Source organism: Crassostrea angulata, chromosome 4 (genome assembly GCF_025612915.1).
Source record: "Crassostrea angulata isolate pt1a10 chromosome 4, ASM2561291v2, whole genome shotgun sequence".
Lineage (NCBI taxonomy): Eukaryota > Metazoa > Mollusca > Bivalvia > Ostreida > Ostreidae > Magallana > Magallana angulata.
Window position 1 is genome coordinate 41,511,201 of NC_069114.1, and position 20,844 is coordinate 41,532,044.

General features: G+C 35.5%; 1 protein-coding gene across 2 annotated transcripts; it reads right to left on the reverse strand.

Annotated features, from left to right (window-relative positions):
• Positions 1 to 1,188: 1,188 nt before the first annotated feature.
• On the reverse strand, positions 1,189 to 20,579 carry LOC128181543 (chromatin-remodeling ATPase INO80-like). 2 transcript variants are annotated; one of them, XM_052849981.1, is made up of 35 exons: positions 20,410 to 20,579; positions 19,884 to 19,987; positions 19,632 to 19,699; positions 19,393 to 19,524; positions 18,916 to 19,048; positions 18,764 to 18,819; positions 18,524 to 18,679; positions 18,295 to 18,348; positions 17,888 to 18,091; positions 17,584 to 17,779; positions 16,739 to 16,806; positions 16,540 to 16,653; positions 15,998 to 16,111; positions 15,816 to 15,911; positions 15,397 to 15,599; positions 14,060 to 14,144; positions 12,493 to 12,610; positions 12,130 to 12,215; positions 11,834 to 12,001; positions 10,269 to 10,368; positions 10,043 to 10,138; positions 9,861 to 9,954; positions 6,347 to 6,424; positions 5,830 to 6,061; positions 5,539 to 5,658; positions 5,143 to 5,371; positions 4,881 to 5,008; positions 4,401 to 4,568; positions 3,699 to 3,857; positions 3,355 to 3,457; positions 3,070 to 3,137; positions 2,829 to 2,942; positions 2,590 to 2,683; positions 2,278 to 2,448; positions 1,189 to 1,485 (listed from the first exon to the last, which is right to left on the reverse strand). In XM_052849981.1, the coding sequence occupies exons 1-35, from the start codon at positions 20,547 to 20,549 to the stop codon at positions 1,409 to 1,411; spliced, it is 4,326 nt and encodes a 1,441-aa protein (XP_052705941.1). In that variant the 5' UTR covers positions 20,550 to 20,579; the 3' UTR covers positions 1,189 to 1,408. The 2 variants fall into 2 exon arrangements, with proteins under 2 accessions (XP_052705941.1, XP_052705940.1); XM_052849980.1 differs by having other exon boundaries at positions 19,884 to 19,990.
• Between the last annotated feature and the right edge of the window lie 265 nt (positions 20,580 to 20,844).

Here is a 20,844-nt window from a genome sequence, read left to right on the forward strand (position 1 = left end):
CTTTAGGACATAAATCTGGCAAGGAATTCCAGGGTCTTTCCCCCAAGTCCTGTGTAGATTTTATTGTTTGAAAAGCAGTGTATACGATTTACGTGAACACGTAATACTTCATTGCAATGCACTTATTATACCAACTGGGAAGTAGCTATAACAATACTTGATAATACGTGATGACAAAGATTATTAGGTCCATTAGGTAACCACGATAAATATTTTGGCGATATTCCTAGATACGTAGCAGACAGCCAGGATATTGAAATGATCCTTATTGATTACCAGAGCAACAATACCTAGCAGTTGTTTTCATGTAAAAAAAAAAAATGTAAAATTACATCTCAAAATGTAGATTTTTATCAGTCTGTCTCACAACTTTTCGTATTTTACAGAAGAAAAAAAAATATCATTCTTATATTCATAAAAAAGAAAATATAATCAAGTATATAACAGTTATTCTATTACATGTATAAACATGCAATGATCATCTGGTCAGCGTGCGAGCTGTGGGCCTCCTATTCTTTCCTCATCATGGTACAATGTAATCGGGACTTTGTGCATTCACCACCAAGCCAAACATTTTCAAGGAAATTCCCCTCAATCATGAATAGGGAAAAGACCATAAATAGAACTGAAGTAATTGCATTTGGGGCCCAAGAAAACATTACTTTCCATAAAAAGACAACACAAACTACATGTATTTATCTTGAACATTCTACTGGGTGTGGACCAGATACTTCCAGGAAATTTTACTTCCTCCCCCCCAAAAAATAAAATAAACAAAATCAAGAACTTAGGCTGTATCTGAAAATCAATACAACGTTTAGATAGTGTTTATATGCACCTATTAGACCTTTAACACAACATTAAGCTGATAATTGCTACTAACAGCAGCACACACACATTAGGGAGAGGAAGGTACAAGTTTCTGAACTTGTGCCTGTTGTTTGTACAAAAAATAAGTTCAAATCACTGCATTTTGAAGTTGCATACTTCTAAGGAAAACTGAACATTTGGCCAACTATCGATAAGAATAACACATTGTGTAACTCTAATGCTCAGCTTGTTGAAAATTAATGCCTTTTAAAATGACATATTTTTGCATTATTCTTTTCATCACATATCTCACCTGAGATATTGCCACCATCACTTAAACTCATAAAACATCAACCTCTTCATTTGAAAGACAGTGACTTCAATATCAGAAATCTGTTTAATATTCCAATTATCTCATGATTGTCTCATTAAAAAAAGTAACAAATTTCTTCAAGTCTGTAACATCTCGCACAAGTAGACGCAGGAAATACAGCCCGCTATTTCCCTGGTATTAGCACAGTCTTGTCCAAGTTGTTGGATTCTATGCACGGATGTCCAAGCTATTGGATTTAATACAAAGTACACATCCTGTTTCTCCTCAAGACTTCTGGTGACTTGGAGATTCGGATTTGGAGGAGTCAGTGGGAGCAGGCAGCTTGGAAGCTGGTGAGGCTCCTGAAAAACAAAACCTCCAAGGTTTAGAAAAGTAGTAAAATGAACTTGAATGTAAATGAACATCACTTTATCATCTATTCCAACATGAAATTTGATTAGTTGTTCATTCCCAATGCCTGAGCTATTTCACAAATCAGAATGTAAATGTGACATAATTCCTATCAATAGTCAAATGTTGATACTTGTAAATACATGTACTTGTATACCAACACAAAAATATTTAACTACCATGAATTACAGCTGTACTAGCAATGTTGTAGCCATGTATCGCATATCATACACCCTTACCTGCAATGTTGTAGCCGTATATTGTTTATCGTATACCCTTACCTGCAATGTTTAAGCCGTATATTGCATATCATACACCCTAACCTGCAATGTTGTAGCCATGTATCGCATATCATACACCCTTACCTGTAAAATTGTAGCCATATATTGTATATAATACACCCTAACCTGCAATGTTGTAGCCATATATTGTATATCATACACCCTTACCTGCAATGTTGTAGCCATATATTGTATATCCTACACCCTTACCTGTAATGTTGTAACCATATATTGTATATAATACACCCTAACCTGCAATGTTGTAGCCATATATTGCATATCATACACCCTTACCTGCAATGTTGTAGCCATATATTGTATATCATACACCCTAACCTGCAATGTTGTAGCCATATATTGTATATAATACACCCTAACCTGCAATGTTGTAGCCATATATTGTATATAATACACCCTAACCTGCAATGTTGTAGCCATATATTGTATATCATACACCCTTACCTGCAATGTTGTAGCCGTAAGCAGCGTAGGCTGCTGTCATCCCTGCCTGGGCCCCAGCCAGTTCTGCAGCACTCAGGGATTTTCTGACACCACCCCGCCCCCGCGATCTCCGCGGCACACCTGTCGATCCTTTGGGTCGACCTCTCTTTCCTCTTTTACTTGTTGGGGTAACTGAATATCAATTTACGTGTACAAGAATGAAAAAGCAGTCTATAATAAATGTTAAAGATTGTAAATTCAAGTTTTCCTTGAGACACCCAGTCTGAATTTTTAAAAACAATTGAAATTTCTTTAGCCATAAATTCCACAGACCTGGAGGATAGTGAGAGTCGTCCACAATAACCAGGGCGTCGTTACTGCTGTCATCCACTGCCTGCTGATTGGTGGCCTCACTCCCCACTGACATCTACAATACAGAAAACTCACATATACCATCACTTGTCTCCTGTATTCAATTCAATGAAGATGAGTGAAATGGTGCCCTCTGATTGACTGTGCTTGTCTGTCTGGTTGACTGTTTTTGCGAGTATAGTTCCGACTATGGGACTTACCACACTGAGGGGACTTGCTGGGACAGAGGTCGAGTCCAAACTGTACACTGATTCGCTGTCAGCCTGGTACGTCACATTGACATCATCTCCCTTAGACTTCTTGTTCTCTCTTTTCTACAGAACAGAAGATTGTTCAAAAATCATTTTGAAAACTTGTGTATTTCCAAGTGCTTGTAAAATAACATATTTCTGTGTCTTGGTCAGATTTTTTACTTTAACTTTTTGTTAACTACAGGAATACCTTGTATTCTCGTTTCCTCTTTCTGTCTTTGTCTTTTCCTCCTTCTCCATCTTGCTTTCCTAGCTTCACTGTGAATTCAAATCATACTCAACATAAAAAGAAGTGTAAGAGTAGTCACACGGAAGGCTAGTTTGGATACTTTAATTAATGCCCTATATTGTTGTATTGTAAAAACAACTTTAATTAATGTCCTTTTTTGTTGTATTGTACAAACAACTCTTATTTAATGTCTTATTTTGTTATATTGTAGGAACAAATGTGGGGTTTTTTTTCAGTATTACTTACATTTTTTCTCAATTTCTTCATCATCCAGTAGAAGGGAGACAACTTCCTTAGGTTTAAGCATGTCTGTTTTATAGTTTCCACCACTGATCACCATTCTCTGTATCTGTAAACATAGACATATATGTCAGTCATTTATATACATAGATTTCATCCATACATGTACTCTATATACTAGCCTACAAGTATGCCTGGCTTGTATGTGAGAGGTATTTTCTGAGGTGAATTTTCTAGAATTTATCATTTAAGTCTGTAACTGTTTTTTAAAAATATAACAACTGCTAGTATAATGTACAAATGAACAAATAAAGAATTTCCCATTGTTTTCACTTGGATCCACCCCTTACCTCACTCTTTTCCCTGGCTCGCTCTAGGATCCGCTCCTCTATAGTTCCCTTACAGACCAGCCTGTAGACGGTGACTTGTTTGGTCTGTCCCAGTCTGTGAGCCCGGTCCATGGCCTGCTGGTCCACAGTGGGGTTCCAATCGCTGTCGTAGAAGATCACCTACAATACACCATCTACATGTATATGCACATATCATACACTATATATAGAAGAACAGCTACAATCCACCATCTACTTGTACATGTATATGGTCATATCATACACTAAATATAGAAGAACACCTAGAACACATCATCTACAGGTACAGGTCAATAAAATACACCAGCCACAGATAATATCCATCATGTATATTGTATCATCAACTTGAATAGGTACATATCACTCATTATATACCACTCAAAATCTACTAATCTTTCCTTATCAGAGCTTAAAAAAAATGAATAGAACTTTTGTAATGACACAATTGCTTGCTTTCAATGACTGGTATAACTATATGTTTTCCTTCACGTATTCAGTAACTTATTTTTGGAAAGGTAAAATATACATTAACTTTCAAACATGTTTTGCACGTTTCTAGTAATATATTAATTTTATGGACTGTCGGCAAGCATCACATGTCATTTCTTATTAATTCAAGAAGATAAACTAGGGCTTGTCTTTTGATGTCCATACATGGAAATTATTCACAAAGCTTTGACTTACAGTGTCAGCAGCAGTCAGATTGATTCCGAGCCCTCCAGCTCTCGTACTCAGCAGGAACACAAAGATGTCCGAGCGAGTCTGGAAATCAGCCACCATGTCTCGCCTGTCTGAGATCTTGGACGAGCCGTCCAGCCTCATGTAGGTGTGTTTCCTGTGCCACATGTACTCCTTAAAGGTAACAATATTACCTGTTTTATATCTCAATACAAACACAACATGATACTCTTATTTCTGCAGAAAGCTTTACTAGCAATAATATGTCCAAACAAAGATTTCCTGGGATGTCAAAAAGAGATATGGAAACTTTTCTTCATCTTTTAAAACATTGGTAAAATGACTAGTACCGGTATATAAAATACCATAATTGAAATGTTTGACTTCAATTTAGTATTTAAAATATCTTTGAATTTTATTTCTTATTCATATACATGATTCAAAGTTGATTCAATAGGGATCAATTTAAGAGATAAACAAAATTACCTCAAGTAAATCTATCATGCGGGTCATCTGAGAGTAAATAAGCACTCTGTGCCCCTCCGCTTTCAACTTGGCTAACAGAGTATCTAGCACTGAGAGCTTACCAGCATCTGAGATCAAGGATTCTTTATCTATGAAACAAAAAATAATCATGTATTTGTATAATTCTCATTTAAAATTTTTGATAGAACTACGAAGTAAGTATCAAAGTATGAAATACATGTACAGCACTTTTGTTTTGGTACAAAGTTAATGTAGGCAATACCTGGTACAAAACAACCAGACCAGCCATGGATTGGTTTGGAGCACATGAGGCCCCCTGCTGGGGCTGTGAAGAAGTGCCAGGGGTTGTACCAGCGGACCAGTTCATATACCTCGGGGCTACCATACAGGACACTTAGCAGACCCTCAGGGGTACCACAAAGGTTCTCCTTCATCACCCGCCAGGCGGCTCCACGGTCAGGGCAGAAATACCGATGTGGTTTCACTTGTATCTAATATCAAAATGAGTAAGTTAAACAATCACAAGGTATGCTTTTTGTGCATTAATATTTCTTCCAGTATGTGTATATATAAATATATACCACTTCGAACATCATAACACTCTATGAAGACAAAAGTTAAATAAACTACTTCTTTGATTGTCGGCACAAAGCCTTACCTTGGGTATTGTGTAGAATAGAAATTTGGGCAAGTCCATGGGCTGACAGTGGAGAACTCGGCTGGGCCTTGGAATGTGATGATGTAGAGGGAAATCTTCTAGGGACTGTACACTGTGGTGCTGTGGTTCATAAAGACACAAACAAACTCATTGATACACCAGTTGATGAGGTAAAAAACAATGGGCAAAAAGTAAGTAAAATGTCACTTGACATTGCGATATAAATAATACAAGGTTTAACTAAATTAACTGAAAGGATAACCGATAAACTTACTGGTATTTAAAACTTACATTTTTAGAGGGTGATGAAGGAGGACTTTTCAGAGCTCTCTGATTCCTCATCCGGATTCTACGATGAGCTATCGTCTCCTTCATGGAGTGTAACGTACACGGACTGAATCCGTAGAAGGTGGAGGTAGGACTGGTGAACATGAGCTGTCGGAGGTTTGGACTCTCGCACAAATTACTGAAAGACGTGGTTCTGAGGGGCCGCAACAAAAAATCTTTGTTCTGAATATACTGGCTACAATAATAAAAAAAATTTTGGTTGTTAAAAAGAAACAATTACATACAGGAAATGAAGCAAGAAATATGGGGAAATTACAAATTTCCACTTCTAAACATATCCTTCTTTAAAGAAGTTCCACTAACAACTAAGATTTGGAACTTAATTTCAGGATTAAAAGTCAGATATGTGTAGACACTAACTGACGGATGAAAGGAACATACATATAAATAATACACTTAGTGTAATATATTCATATATCATTAATGAAATGAAAGTTTGAGGAAACCATTTACACCTCACCTTTGTGGAACTTCATCCCAGGTATGAGAATGACGTATTCTCTCCTCTATCTTTCTCAAAATGAAAACTCCTAACCACCTGAAGTGAAACAAGTGGTCACAAAATTAAAAAAAAAACATAGGTAATCACAGATTACAAAGCTCACCGAGACGAGGCATCACCCCTATGAGACCACCTTTATCATATTATATGAAAATCATACTTTATGATCTTGGATATTCATGGATTCTGTTTTGACACAAAATCATATATCATCTGATAAAAAAATGCATGATAATCATATGTTCATATATTAATCAATATAATAATATAAAATTAAATATTGCATCCTATCATACTTACAATTTATATCATATAATACAATAAAATACTGTAATAAACAAAGATGATATTGTAAATATGAAATGACATTGTATTGTGTTAAACCTTATTGTATTTGATCACATAATACAACATTATTATATAAAATACAATATTGTATTATATGATACAATATCATATTACATAATACATCATAACATTGAAACATATATTATATTGTAAAATATAGTATGATATATTTTATTGTATGATATTGTATAATATTTGATACATAATATGATATTGTATCATATGATACAATATAATTTGATATAACATTGTATCATATCAAATGAAACAATATTATGTGATAAAGCAAAATATTATATTATTACTTATTAGGTTAGTTACTGACTCACTATGGAAATATATTAGGTTGATCAATCTCATAGATGGCGAGGCGAAGCCGAGCCGTCTATGAGATTGATCAACCCAATATATTTCCGTAGTGAGTCAGTAACTAACCTTATAAGTGTTTTGTTTTCCCGAGGACTATCAAGCGACATATTCATTCACAAATAGCGGTGATCTACGCAAAGCCATGTACAAGATGCCTTACATCTCGTCCAATTAAACTCATTTAAACTCTTCAAAATTATCAATACCACCTTTCAAATACGCTTAAAAAATCTATGCTTCACCCATATTACTTACAACGTTTTGTTGCTATTCAATTTTAAACCTCTGTAAAGATTTGAGCAAATTTAAACGCTGCCATTTTGTTCTGCTCCAGACACAACAATGTGACGTAAATGTTCAAAGGGCAACTACTCTAATTTAAAAATAATTCCAAAGGGCCACTACTCTAAATATTTTAATGACTTACTGAACACGATTTCTGTGTTAAATGATATGAAATATCGAGATGAGTAGGTGAGGCGGCGGCCAATGACGGCCATAGTGCCTAATATTAATCCTCACAGAACCTACATAGAGATATATGAGGCAATCACGTGCCATGTTTAATCCAATGAAAATGTGACATTTCAGTCTGAGGGAAAACAAAATACAATATTATACATACATATTGTATCATATGATACAATAATACATCATATAAACCAATATTGTATGATACAATAATATATAATATTACAATATCATATAATACAGTTTCGCGTGATATAATTGTAAATTACAGAAACCAATATCATATTATACAATATCGTATGATACAATATAATATTGTATCATAATATACAATACTATACAAAACAATATCATGATACAATATCATATCATAAAATATCAAAAAAATTGATACAATATCATATCGCATCATATAACTTTTTACAATATAATATATATGATGTTATATTGTATCATATTAAACAAAAGTGTTTCATATCACACAATACTTTATCATAGGAATCATGTTATATCATTTAACAACAACCTCATCTTTCTATCAAGCAGGTTTAAGTGAGGTAGGAGATTTCTATAGCATCCTTGATAATGGAGATCAGGCTCTGCATCTGAAGCAACCTCTGCGTTTCATTTATAATATAGTTAAATCAACTATGCAAGCTATCATCTATAAAACATGTGACCTGTTCAAAAAAATCTAAACCTCATCCAGCATCCAAAACCTATGGCTCAGATTCAGCATTCAAGCCTGTCAGGTGCATCAGTATACATAAGATGCATCTCCATGCAAGTTTGGTGAAGTTCAGACCAGTAATAACTAAGATATCATCATCAGAGAGCACTAGCAATTAAAACTTAACCTGCTCCAGCATCCGCTCAGATTCAACATCCATGCCTGTCAGGTGCATCTGTATCATAAGACACACCATCCATTCAAGTTTGGTGAAGTTAGGACCTGTAATAACTAAGATATATTTTTTAGCATCCTTGATAATGGAGATCAAGCTGTGCATCTGAAGCTTCCTCTGTGATTCATTCATATTACAGTTTAATCAACTATGCAAGTTTGAAATAGTACTATCATCTATTAAACATGTGACCTGTTCCAAAAAACTTAACCATATCCAGCATCTGAAACCTATGGTTCAGACTCAGCATTCAAGCCTGTCAGGTGCATCAGTATCATAAGACGCACCATCCATGGAAGTCTGGTGAAGTTAGGACAAGCAATAACTAAGATATAATCATCAGAGGGCACCTCTTTTAAAAACTTTAACCAGCTCTAAAAACCTTAACCTCCTCCAGCATCCGAAACCTATGGCTCAGATTCAGCATTCAAGCCTGTCTGGTGCATCAGTATTATAAGACGCACCATCCATAGAAGTCTGGTGAAGTTAGGACCAGTAGTAACTAAGATATCATCATCAGAGGGCACCTGCAACAAAAACTTAAACCAGCTCTAAAAACCTTAACCTCCTTCAGCATCTGTAACCTATAGCTCAGATTCAGCACCCAAGCCTGTCTGGTGCATCAGTATCATAAGACACACCATCCATGCAAGTTTGGTGAAGTACGGACCAGCAGTAACTTAGATATTGCTATCAAAGGGCACCTGCAACAAAAACTTTAACCTGCTCCAAAAACCTTAACCTCCTCCAGCATCCGAAACCTATAGCTCAGATTCAGCACTCAAGCCTGTCTGGTGCATCAGTATTATAAGACACACCATCCATGCAAGTTTGGTGAAGTACGGACCTGCAGTAACTTAGATATTGCTATCAAAGGGCACCTGCAACAAAAACTTTAACCTGATCCAACAACCTTTACCTCCTCCAGCATCCGAAACCTATAGCTCAGATTCAGCACTCAAGCCTGTCTGGTGCATCAGTATCATAAGACACACCATCCATGCAAGTTTGGTGAAGTACAGACCTGCAGTAACTTAGATATTGCTATCAAAGGGCACCTGCAACAAAAACTTTAACCTGGTCCAACAACCTTAACCTCCTCCAGCATCTGAAATTTAGGACTCAGATTCAGCATCCTAGTCTTTCAAGTCCATAAGTAGGTCCAGATGCATCATCCATGCGTTTAGTGAAGATAGAACAAGTAATAGCTTAGATACAGGACATGCAACAAAAACTTTAACCAGGTCCGGACGCCGACGCCAACGGTATAGCATAAGCTCCCCCTGACTTCGTCTCGGTTAGCTAAAAATCACTTAATTGACAAGGTAAAAGAGTTAACTATTTATTGTAGTACAATGTACTAACATATCACAATGTACCTGACTATAAGTCCTCCAAACATGTAGTCCATGATCTCCTTAGGAGATAAATTGACAAATCTGGTGAAGGAGAAACATCGATATGAGGATTCATCTACAAAATAAAAAGGAATCCTCCTTCAGAACCATTCACATTCTCTTCATTTAGCATTTATCAACACACAGATGGTTCGAGGAAATACCTGAAAAAATTGAAGAATGGACATTCTCTGGAGAGAAAATGTAAAACATGCCATACAAAATTCTTTGAAAACTTTGTGTCATGGTTTCATAGAGACCTGTAAGTTAAAAAAAAGCAAAAATAAAATATGTCTCAAGACTTGAGTAAATGTAAATGTTTTCATTGTAATGAACAGAGATTATAAAAGGATGATTCTTTGGAATTTGAAACTAAATATGCAAAATTACCTTCTTGATATATGAGCTTTGGCAAATGATATGATTCAGTTTTCATGAAAAATGGAGACTTGATCTCACGCCTTTCAAAGAGTTCAGAGTGGTTGCAAACCTGGAACATAGTACAACTCATTACTTGCAAATACATGGAATAAATTTCAATGTACTTTAAAAACTTATTTCCAGTATCTACCTTTTAAACTTATCACTTTTCTAAACTGCATGACTTGGTTAATCATCTTTCTTCATTCAGTGGCTAGATTCATTAACTGCATGACACATTCATTACCTTTAATTAACTGCTTGGCTAGGTTCAATGCCTTTCTACATTTAAGGACTAAGTTAACGACCTTTTGTACATGTAACAATTAGGTCCATTGCCAATCTAAACTACATGACTAAGTTCATAACTTTGCTACACTGCATTGCCAAGTTCATTACCTTTCTAAAATGCATGACCAGGTCCATTACTTTTCTAACTGCATGACCAGGTCCATTACCTTTCTAAAATGCATGACCAGGTCCATTACTTTTCTAACTGCATGACCAGGTCCATTACCTTTCTAAACGGCATGACCAGGTCCATTACCTTTCTAAACTGCATGACCAGGTCAATTACCTTTCTAACTGCATGACCAGGTCCATTACCTTTCTAAACTGCATGACCAGGTCCATTACTTTTCTAAACTGCATGACCAGGTCCATTACCTTTCTAACTGCATGACCAGGTCCATTACCTTTCTAAACTTCATGACCAGGTCCATTTCCAATCTAAACTACATGCCTAGGTTCATTACTTTGCTACACTGCATTGCCAAGTTCATTACCTTTCTAAACTGTATGACCAGGTCCATTACCTTTCTAAACTGCATGACCAGGTCCATTACCTTTCTAACTGCATGACCAGGTCCATAACCTTTCTAAACTGCATGACCAGGTCCATTACCTTTCTAAACTGCATGACCAGGTCCATTACCTTTCTAACTGCATGACCAGGTCTATTACCTTTCTAAACTGCATGGCCAGGTCCATTACCTTTCTTAACTGCATGACCAGGTCCATTACTTTTCTAAACTGCATGACCAGGTCCATTACCTTTCTAAACTTCATGACCAGGTCCATTGCCAATCTAAACTACATGCCTAGGTTCATTACTTTGCTACACTGCATGACCAGGTCCATTACCTTTCTAAACTTCATGACCAGGTCCATTGCCAATCTAAACTACATGCCTAGGTTCATTACTTTGCTACACTGCATGACCAGGTTCATTACCTTTCTAAACTGCATAACCAGGTCCATTTCTTTTTCATTGCCTTTCTAAACTGCGTGACCAGGTTCTTAACTGCATGAACAGGTTAATTAGCTTTTTGAACTGCATTGCCAAATTAATTACCTTTCTAAACTGCATGAAAAGATTTATTACTTTTCTTGACTCCATGGCCAGTTTCATTGCCTTTCTGTACTGCATGGTCAGGTTAATTACTTTTCTAAACTGCATTGCCAAATTTGTTACCTTTCTTAACTGCATGACCAGATTCATTACCTTTTAAAAAGGGCATGACCAGGTTCATTACCTTTCTGAACTGCATGACCAGGTTCATGAGGCTGGAGGTGGAACTCTGAGCCTGACTGGCATTGCCTGAAGTTCCTTGCAGAATGTCTTCTATGGAGATCTTGTTCTTCACAGCCTGGTACAGCATCTTTTGTCTGGTGGTCAGTGGACAGTACACCAAAATCTCAATCTACAAAAGAAAGGAGTCAATAGTTATCTGATCAAAAATATGCTATATGTATCTTCAGTTGTATATCAGTCTTACTAACAAATGAGCAAGGTTAAGAAAAGTTGTTTTTTTTAAATCGGCAAACTTACTTTATCAGATAACTCGTTTTCCACATCCTTTTTGACTCTCCTTAACATGAAAGGCTTCAGAATCATGTGAAGACGACTCAACTGATCTGTAACAAAATATTTATGATGTACGACAAGGCTGTACCATGGAACAATCAGAACTGTAGGGTAATGCCCATCTTTGTTACCCTGCTTATACATGTTCTTAAATAATTATTCAATCTAGGAAATTAAATATTCACCAAATATAATGGCCCAACTGATTTTTTAATAATTCTTTTGAAAATAATTTCCTGTAACCTGAATAATTTTACAGTACATAAAACACAAATTGAAAACTATCACTAACATAAAGTAAAGGAACAGAAGTACCACTGTACTTACTCTCATCAATCCCTGACTGTTTTTCTGCATGACTTTCAATGTCTTTAGAGAACCACTCATTGAATTCATCGTGAGAGTCAAACATTGTAGGCATTATGAAGTGGAGCAAAGCCCACAGCTGTAGATACAAGGATGTACGGTTTATTGTTTACTCTTAATTAAAGTTGTATCAGTACATTGTTACTACCGTATTTTCCCGACGACTCGTCGATGCGGACGACTCGTCGAATTGCCAATTTTTAGCCAAAATTTTAACAAAATCCTACGATACGTCGATCTCAGACCATACGTCGATCTTATCACTTCAAAATGGCCTATAAAACTGCAGTAACATTATCAGTGTATGTTGCCACGATGTCACCGATATTGCTACCAATTATTATTAATGATTAACATTTAAACAATTAGCTTTATACTTATGCATCAAATTTTCAAATACCGGCAACTTCTACAAAGTCGCTTGCATTTTAAACAATTCCCGATATCGCGTGTTATGCAAAACTAAACTTACTTTGTCAGAAATATTTTATTCCCAAGCATTAAAATAAGTATCCACTCTGACTATCGCCAGTGTATTCGCCATTATGTAACCAGCCACCTGTTGACTCGGCGCGTGGTCAATGTTTGTTTAACAATTTCCGGTGTCATAAGCATGCACCTGTCTCGTGTCGGACTTCAAAGGGGGATCTCAAGTGCAGAAAGCTTTGATGAAACTTGTTTACTTTGTATCCAGTAATGCAGTTACACGCTATTGTTTTACATAGACACTGTTAGAAATAAATCGATCATTTGTACGACTTGATAATGACGATATACGACATACATATGTTTCCTAAAAAAATTATCTAACAATAATCAAAGAATTGCACAATAATTAATCAATGAACTATAATCACTCTTATAACGGTACTCTTTATATACACAGGGAGTGAAATTGCCGTAAAGATCTCAGCCTTAGGGCAAGATTATTAACACAACTGGTGTCAGCCTATTGTATAAACAGTAGTATTGATAATTGCCGATTACGTATTTTAAGATTGAATTTGACCATTAAATATTTCTGATTTATACTTTCCACTAACAACTCTTTACAAATGAAATAATTAAATTTAAAAAAACATCCCCCGGACCTACTGCAATATTTTCTTCCATTCAAACTTGGTTTCAATTTTACTGCGCAATGTTATCTTCCTACTAGTGATACATAGAACCATGTGACGATGTGTTTATAAAAACGGAACGGTAAAACTTTTAATTGATTAAAGACAATGTAACATTTTTTAATAACTGTTGTTATTATTATGTATTTAAGTGTTGACAGATGAGTGAAAATGATAATTATTAAAGATAAACAGTGAATTCAACAACGTAATTTTCAATCACACAGCCAACTCAAGATGATTGAAACCAAGATTTTTAATGCTATTTTTAAAAAATTTCTGACTACAAGCCTACGACAAGTCGAAGAAGACGATAAGTCGGGTGTTCTGCTTCAGAGGAAAAAAATACCGACTAATCGTCGGAAAAATACGGTAATCATAATTGATATTTAAACTTTGTTACAAACCTCAGCCATACTGTTTTGTATTGGTGTACCAGTAAGAAGCAGTCTGTTTCGACAGTTGAAACCAAGAAGAATTTTCCATCGGACACTACAAACATCGAAAAGTTAATTTAAATTCAAAAATATGTCACAGGGATACAATTGAGTATAATTTAGTATTTAGTAATTCATTTATTTACTCATTCATTCATCCATACATTTCATTATTAACTCATTCATAGTTTACTCGTGTTTGACTGGTATTCGTGTTCTGTCACGTGATTGTGTTATTTTGGGTTGTGATTCACCAAATACGGTAATTACTACTGTATGTCTATATTTGGTAGTGGAAAAACAGGTTTTCATGGGTGTGTATGGTCAGTGCGCAAGTGTGAGTGATAACACTTAATTTATAATGTTTTGCACCATGATTTTAGAACATAACTTGTTTGCCAGCAGACAGCTACAGTTTTACGACTGGTCTGATTTAATAGTTTGAGACTGTCACTAGTTTCAAACTATTACATTTAAGTTTTACTGAAGGCGAATTTGGTGAGAAATACTTTCTTTAATTGTTTTTATCTTAAAGTTAAAATATCTAAATATTATAAAAATGTATGCGTCAATTGTATGAGTGTTTTCATTTCAGGTCACCTTCTTATCATCATTATTATTCACCAATGCCATTATAAAGTAATGTTGGAAACTGGACCATCCTTTTATTTATTTATTTATTTTGTACGAGGAATAACGACCCCGTGACAAATACCTTTCGTGATACCTTTTAGTAGTTACTTATAAAATATGTAATGAGAGTCAAAACAGTTCACTGTCCTACACATCAATTATTGTTTAGTAACTCAAATTAAAATTAAATTCAAATAAGGAGCTTTATTTTGCAGGATATACAAAACTTGAATGATCATAGAGACATGCCATTGATTGACAATTTTATTGAAACAATCTTTATCCAACTCTTGACCTTATTGGAATAGTAAGGGAAGGCTTTTATAGGGCAGGGAATGCCATAATGTCCATTTATTTTAATGATTCCACAGGATTCATAAGATAAACCAAACTACACATCTCTACTACGCAACCACAGACCTATCATTCTTATTTTATTAACACACACAGAGTGTACTCTATGGTATGACCACAGTTACTAACTTGCTGCTACTCTTACAAGACAGAACAATTTTATTGTTGTGACAGACCTGCTACTTCTCTTACAAAGAACGAGCTATTTTATTGTTGTGACAGACCTGCTACTTCTCTTACAAAGAACGAGCCATTTTATTGTTGTGACAGACCTGCTACTTCTCTTACAAAGAACGAGCTATTTTATTGTTGTGACAGACCTGCTGCTACTCTTGATGGCCTGTGCTTCGTCCAGTATCATGTACTGCCACTTGATTCGCTGGAAGTACTTGACGTCCTGGATGACCAGCTGGTAGCTGGTGATGACCACGTGGAAGGAGGCCTCCTCCGTGTGGAGACACTTCTGGTCCCAGAACTTCCTCAGAATCCGCCGGTCTTGGGTGTTCCCCCAGTAAGGCACTATCTGCAATCAAGGACATCCCCACTAGTCTCGCATGTTTCTAACTTAAAGGTCTCATTAATGTGATATACGTTCTTAAAAATTGTTTCAAAACACAGGCTCACAAAAGAGGATTAAAGACCTCTTTTACATTTATTTATTTGATGATTTACATGCATGTAATTTTGATCATTTACCTCTGATAAAAATTAAGTATTAATTGAATATATATCAACAAACCTTAAATCTAGGAACAAATCTTGCACATTCCTGCTGCCAGTTGTGTAAAGTTGATGCTGGTGCAATTACCAGGAATGGTCCCCAAATCCCCTGGGCCTGTAACAAAATAAAGTACATGAAAGTAGCCATTCTTGAGTGTGCACACACCAGATGATTGAGAACTCCTCTAGATGCCTGCCTACCTCTGATAAGTGGGCCAGGAATGCCATACTCTGGACCGTTTTACCCAGACCCATCTCATCAGCCAAGATACCATTGATGCCTTGGTCATACAGATTGGCCAGCCAGTTCATTCCCTGTGAAATTGAAACAGGACATGAAAACACAACTTTAAATGGTCATATCAAAACTTATGAGTAATCATTACTTCATTAATTTTCCTCTTCCATGTTGGATTAACATTGTTGTAAATAAAAAGCAGGTTAGATTCCATGAGAAATAAAAAAATTCTGTATGCATTTTCCTATCAGCAGTAAAGAAGGATGATCAAATGAAAAAGAAATGAATAGTTGAAATCATTATACACTGTTCAAGATTTGTTCAAAACTGAAATTCACCAATTAAAAATAATACAAACATATATAACCATATATGTACAAGAAAGTTCTCACCTTGATAGCCTCAATTTTGAATAAATTTTTAATAACTGAATAGACCAATAAATTACAGGGTGATTGATTATTTTTAAATGTATTAAAACTCTGAAATATGATGGTATTTTAACCTTCAACTGGTAAGCTTTGAGTGTTCCCTCAAACATGCTGGGCTGGGGTCTCTCAGCATCTGTGCTTATGGAGGGATTGGCAAGACTTAAACCCTCCTGATCAAACAATTGTCTCTGTGAAAAATACACAAACCAATCATTGCAAAATACAAATATGTTGTCAATAACCACTACCTGTATGTACAAGTAAATGTCAAACCTTCTCCTGATGTTTATCATAAGCATCCTGGGCATTCTTCAGAGCTAGATTCTTCACTCTTTCACTATCTACAATGTAAAATCTAACGCATAAAATGTTTGCTCTAAATTCTTTCCAAAAACATACAATAATTATCCACATGAACATCCATCAAAATCCTCCCCTCCACTTTCATATACATCAACATATATACCTTACCAAAATCATCCACACCTACATGTACATCCACCAACACTTTCTCTACTTTTATCAATAATCATAATCACCAACTGCTACATCCACCAACACTCTCTCCACTTTTATTACTTACCATATTCATCCACTGCTACAATGTAACATCCATCAACACTTTCTTCATTTCATTAGTTGCCAATCATTCACTGCTACATCCACCAACACTCTCTCCACATTCATTACTTACCATAATCATCCACTGCTACATCCACCAACACTCTCTCCACATTCATTACTTACCATAATCATTCACTGCTACATCCACCAACACTCTCTCCACATTCATTACTTACCATAATCATCCACTGCTACATCCACCAACACTCTCTCCACATTCATTACTTACCATAATCATCCACTGCTACATCCACCAACACTCTCTCCACATTCATTACTTACCATAATCATTCACTGCTACATCCACCAACACTCTCTCCACATTCATTACTTACCATAATCATCCACTGCTACATCCACCAACACTCTCTCCACATTCATTACTTACCATAATCATTCACTGCTACATCCACCAACACTCTCTCCACATTCATTACTTACCATAATCATCCACTGCTACATCCACCAACACTCTCTCCACATTCATTACTTACCATAATCATCCGCTGCTACATCCACCAACACTCTTCCCTCCACCTCTAGCTGATTCTGTGGCTTGTCCTCATCAAGCTTTCCAAGAATATCATTCTTTGCAGACTCAGATTCACCGGTCAGCTTTCTAGCCATGAAATGTGCATACAGCTCTGTCTGAGTGATCAGGAAATTCAGCTTCCTTTGCTGCCTTTTTGCCTGTAATCAATACCATTGAGATACATAATGTTTTTTGGAATACCAAAGTAATACAGCTATGAAATATTTTGATTAATTTATAGGATTAAATGACTCCAATCTGCTCACTTCTCTTAACTCCAGGTCCATCTTTCGTTGTTCTTGAGCTTCCTTTTCTGCCTTTTTGCGAATATCTTTTTCTACTTTTTCAAAACGTTTCCAGTAGCTGACCATTTCTCTACTCAGCCTCTTGGCTCTAGAAGTACAATCTTTGCTCATCTTCTGCGAGTTGATAGCTGCCTTTCTGCATTCCCTCATACTTTGTTGAGACATCTGAATAATGAATGAACAATTAAGATAATATTTTGTCTTTGTAATGACTAAGACCATAAATCCATTTCATTCTACTGACATCTCATTTAAAATTACATAACCATAATATACATTCAAAAGATTCTTTTTTGTAAGAAACATCATCTACAGTACTTTAGAATTGTATTCAAGTTTTCCTGCTTCTGTAAAATTTTTCTACCAACCTTTTTTAAAGACTGCAGTATTTCCTTTCTCGCAGATGCTTTCTGCTTTTGGGCCTGCAAATAAGACACAATTCATTTACTGTTCAGAATTTTCACATGAATTGATTTGGTCATCCACAATGTAGGTATATACCGGTAATAAGAGGTTGAAATCTATCTTATATAACTGTAATCAAAATTAACCTCTGCTTCTCCCCCAAAACATACTGATCAGTATCATGTGACCTACTTTGGGTATTTCCTTTTTGGCAATAGAGACCCACAGCCTCTTTCTTTTGACATCAGCCTGCTCCGGGGTGAGCTTCTTGCCTCTCCCTCTGGCAGCCTGGTTTTTCTTGTGAGCTAAGTAAGCCTCCACAATTGAAGGGTCTACTTCTTCCATCTCCTATACAATTAAGAAAAACATATGAAAGGTTCTCTCACTGGTCTATAATTGATTGTTACAGTATTTTGTACATGAAGTACACACCCCATCATCGTCCCCATTCTGATGCTGCTTCTTCTTTTTCATTTCTTTTAATTTCTCTGTAAACAAACAACATTATTATACTATATAAAACATAAATATATGTACATGCTTTTATTCTTTTTACAAGGATGATTTTACAACAATTTGTGTACCTTTAATTCTCTTTTCTTTCTTTTTGTGATCTTTGGATATCTTTTTCTTTGGTCCCAGTACAGCTTTCTGGTGTTCATGGTATTTATCATAGTTCGACAAGAGCCCTGTACTGTAGTACTGGTACTGACGAAGCTGAAACCAGAACAATCAGTTTAGAAAATGAAAAAGAATGAGATGGATTGGATTAAGTTATGTTGGGTAGGCCTTTTCTTTCTCATCTACAAGTCAAAAGATATAAACAGCTCAATTATTTAAAACAGACTAAGACACATATATTTGCTCTTTTGCAGTTTTTTTTTTTTTAAATAAAATCTTCCTTGCACACTAAAGCTTGTCACTAATCCATTATTTACTAAATCAAAGTATCTTACTTTGTATTATAATGCTAAATTTAGAGCCCTTTGTCAGAGTTGGCTACTGACATAGCAAGAAATTTGCTTTACTTGTAACAGTTAATGGACAGCAGTAGGGCCTACCTCGGGGTCCTGGTAGAATCTCATCTGATGCTTCCTCTGGTATTTGTGGACTTTCAGCATGTGCTGAAGGTCTTCTTCTGTAATCGGTTTATCTTCATCCTCATCTGATGAACTGTCACTCAGAAGGATGTTCTACAAGCAGAATCAGAGGACAATGATAATAATTCTACCTCTTCTCCATATAAACTTTCACTTTTAATGTAAAGTTGAACCTAAAGGTATATCATCAATACTAGTACCTTTAACCATTTTCTTCCTTTCTTTGCTTTGCCCAAATTGTATAACCTTGTCTTGTCTGCTTTTCTCTCTAAAATTCATAAGGTTATTGAACAATTACTTCCTAAAATTATCTAATATACAGGTAACTGAAATAACTTGTGCCTTCTGGTATTTCTACATCTCCCGAATAAAAGTTTCATTAGGGATTTTTTTTTTACCGTTAATCAGAGTTCATTTACTGTCACTGTATGTCTATTATTCAGTGAAGATACCTGCTTTTGTGATGGTAATTCCATTCAGAATTTTATTGTCATCCTCATCACGTAAACATGGCTGCAGGAAATCAAACTCCCCATCAGAACTGTCACAGCCATCACTGCTAAAGGAAGTTCAAAAATATTAATCAACAGATAAAATCATTTGTATCCTATGGGTAGTAGTGTCAAGGAAATATAATGCGGATTAAATGAAGTCCTAAAACTTCAAAATTTGATCATCATTCACATTTTGATTTGGGTTTTCATTTTTGTTTTAGTTTTTTTAGTACACATCTTTCTTAAATGGGGAGATGATCTCCTAGAAATTATTTATAAATAAATATTAATATATACAGTTGATCCCGCTTAATATACATGTAATAGGTATAACATTAAGCGGGGTCCTCTGTATACACAAAATACAATGAAAGGGTGTTCCATCCGCCATGTTGTCATCTAAAGAAATTTAAATAGCAATCCTAAGACTGTACCTGTAATTTGAATATGTTCCTTTTTTGACATCTGAAACATTCATTAATACCTGAATCCCACAGGTTCCTTCACAATGTTCTCCACATAGGAGAGGAGTGGTTCGATTCTGAGAGCATGCTCCAGCTGCTGAATATGAACAGGCTCTGCTAGCTGCTGTCCATAGTCATGATCCATTATGGCTGCAGACATAACTCATTGATGGCACTCAACTGTAGTTTTGGACCTATGAATTTCAAATATTATTTACCATTAGTTTGTTTTTGGTTGTAAATGAGTAATTTTAAAGTAGTGTTGGAAAGTCCAAGTGTCAAACTCTAAAATTCTTATTTGAGTACATGTACTTAGAAGATGGAATAAAACCATACATGTAATATTTTCTTTCCTTTTTGTGTTGCTTTTTTTATATGTTTTTATGTTCAACATATTATGTTATTAATAAACGTAAAAGTACAATAGTCTAATTAATCCAGTATGAAAATAAAAC

What these genes read in the sequence shown, in the direction of transcription:
- LOC128181543 (XM_052849980.1), bottom strand. Translation starts at nt 20,549, where the DNA reads ATGTCTGCAGCCATAATGGATCATGACTATGGACAGCAGCTAGCAGAG. An exon ending in AAGGAACCTGTGGGATTCAG is followed by an intron (nt 19,991 to 20,409) that starts GTATTAATGAAT and finishes AACTTCCTTTAG; the next exon opens with CAGTGATGGCTGTGACAGTT. An exon ending in AAAGCTCATATATCAAGAAG is followed by an intron (nt 10,139 to 10,268) that starts GTAATTTTGCAT and finishes TTTAACTTACAG; the next exon opens with GTCTCTATGAAACCATGACA.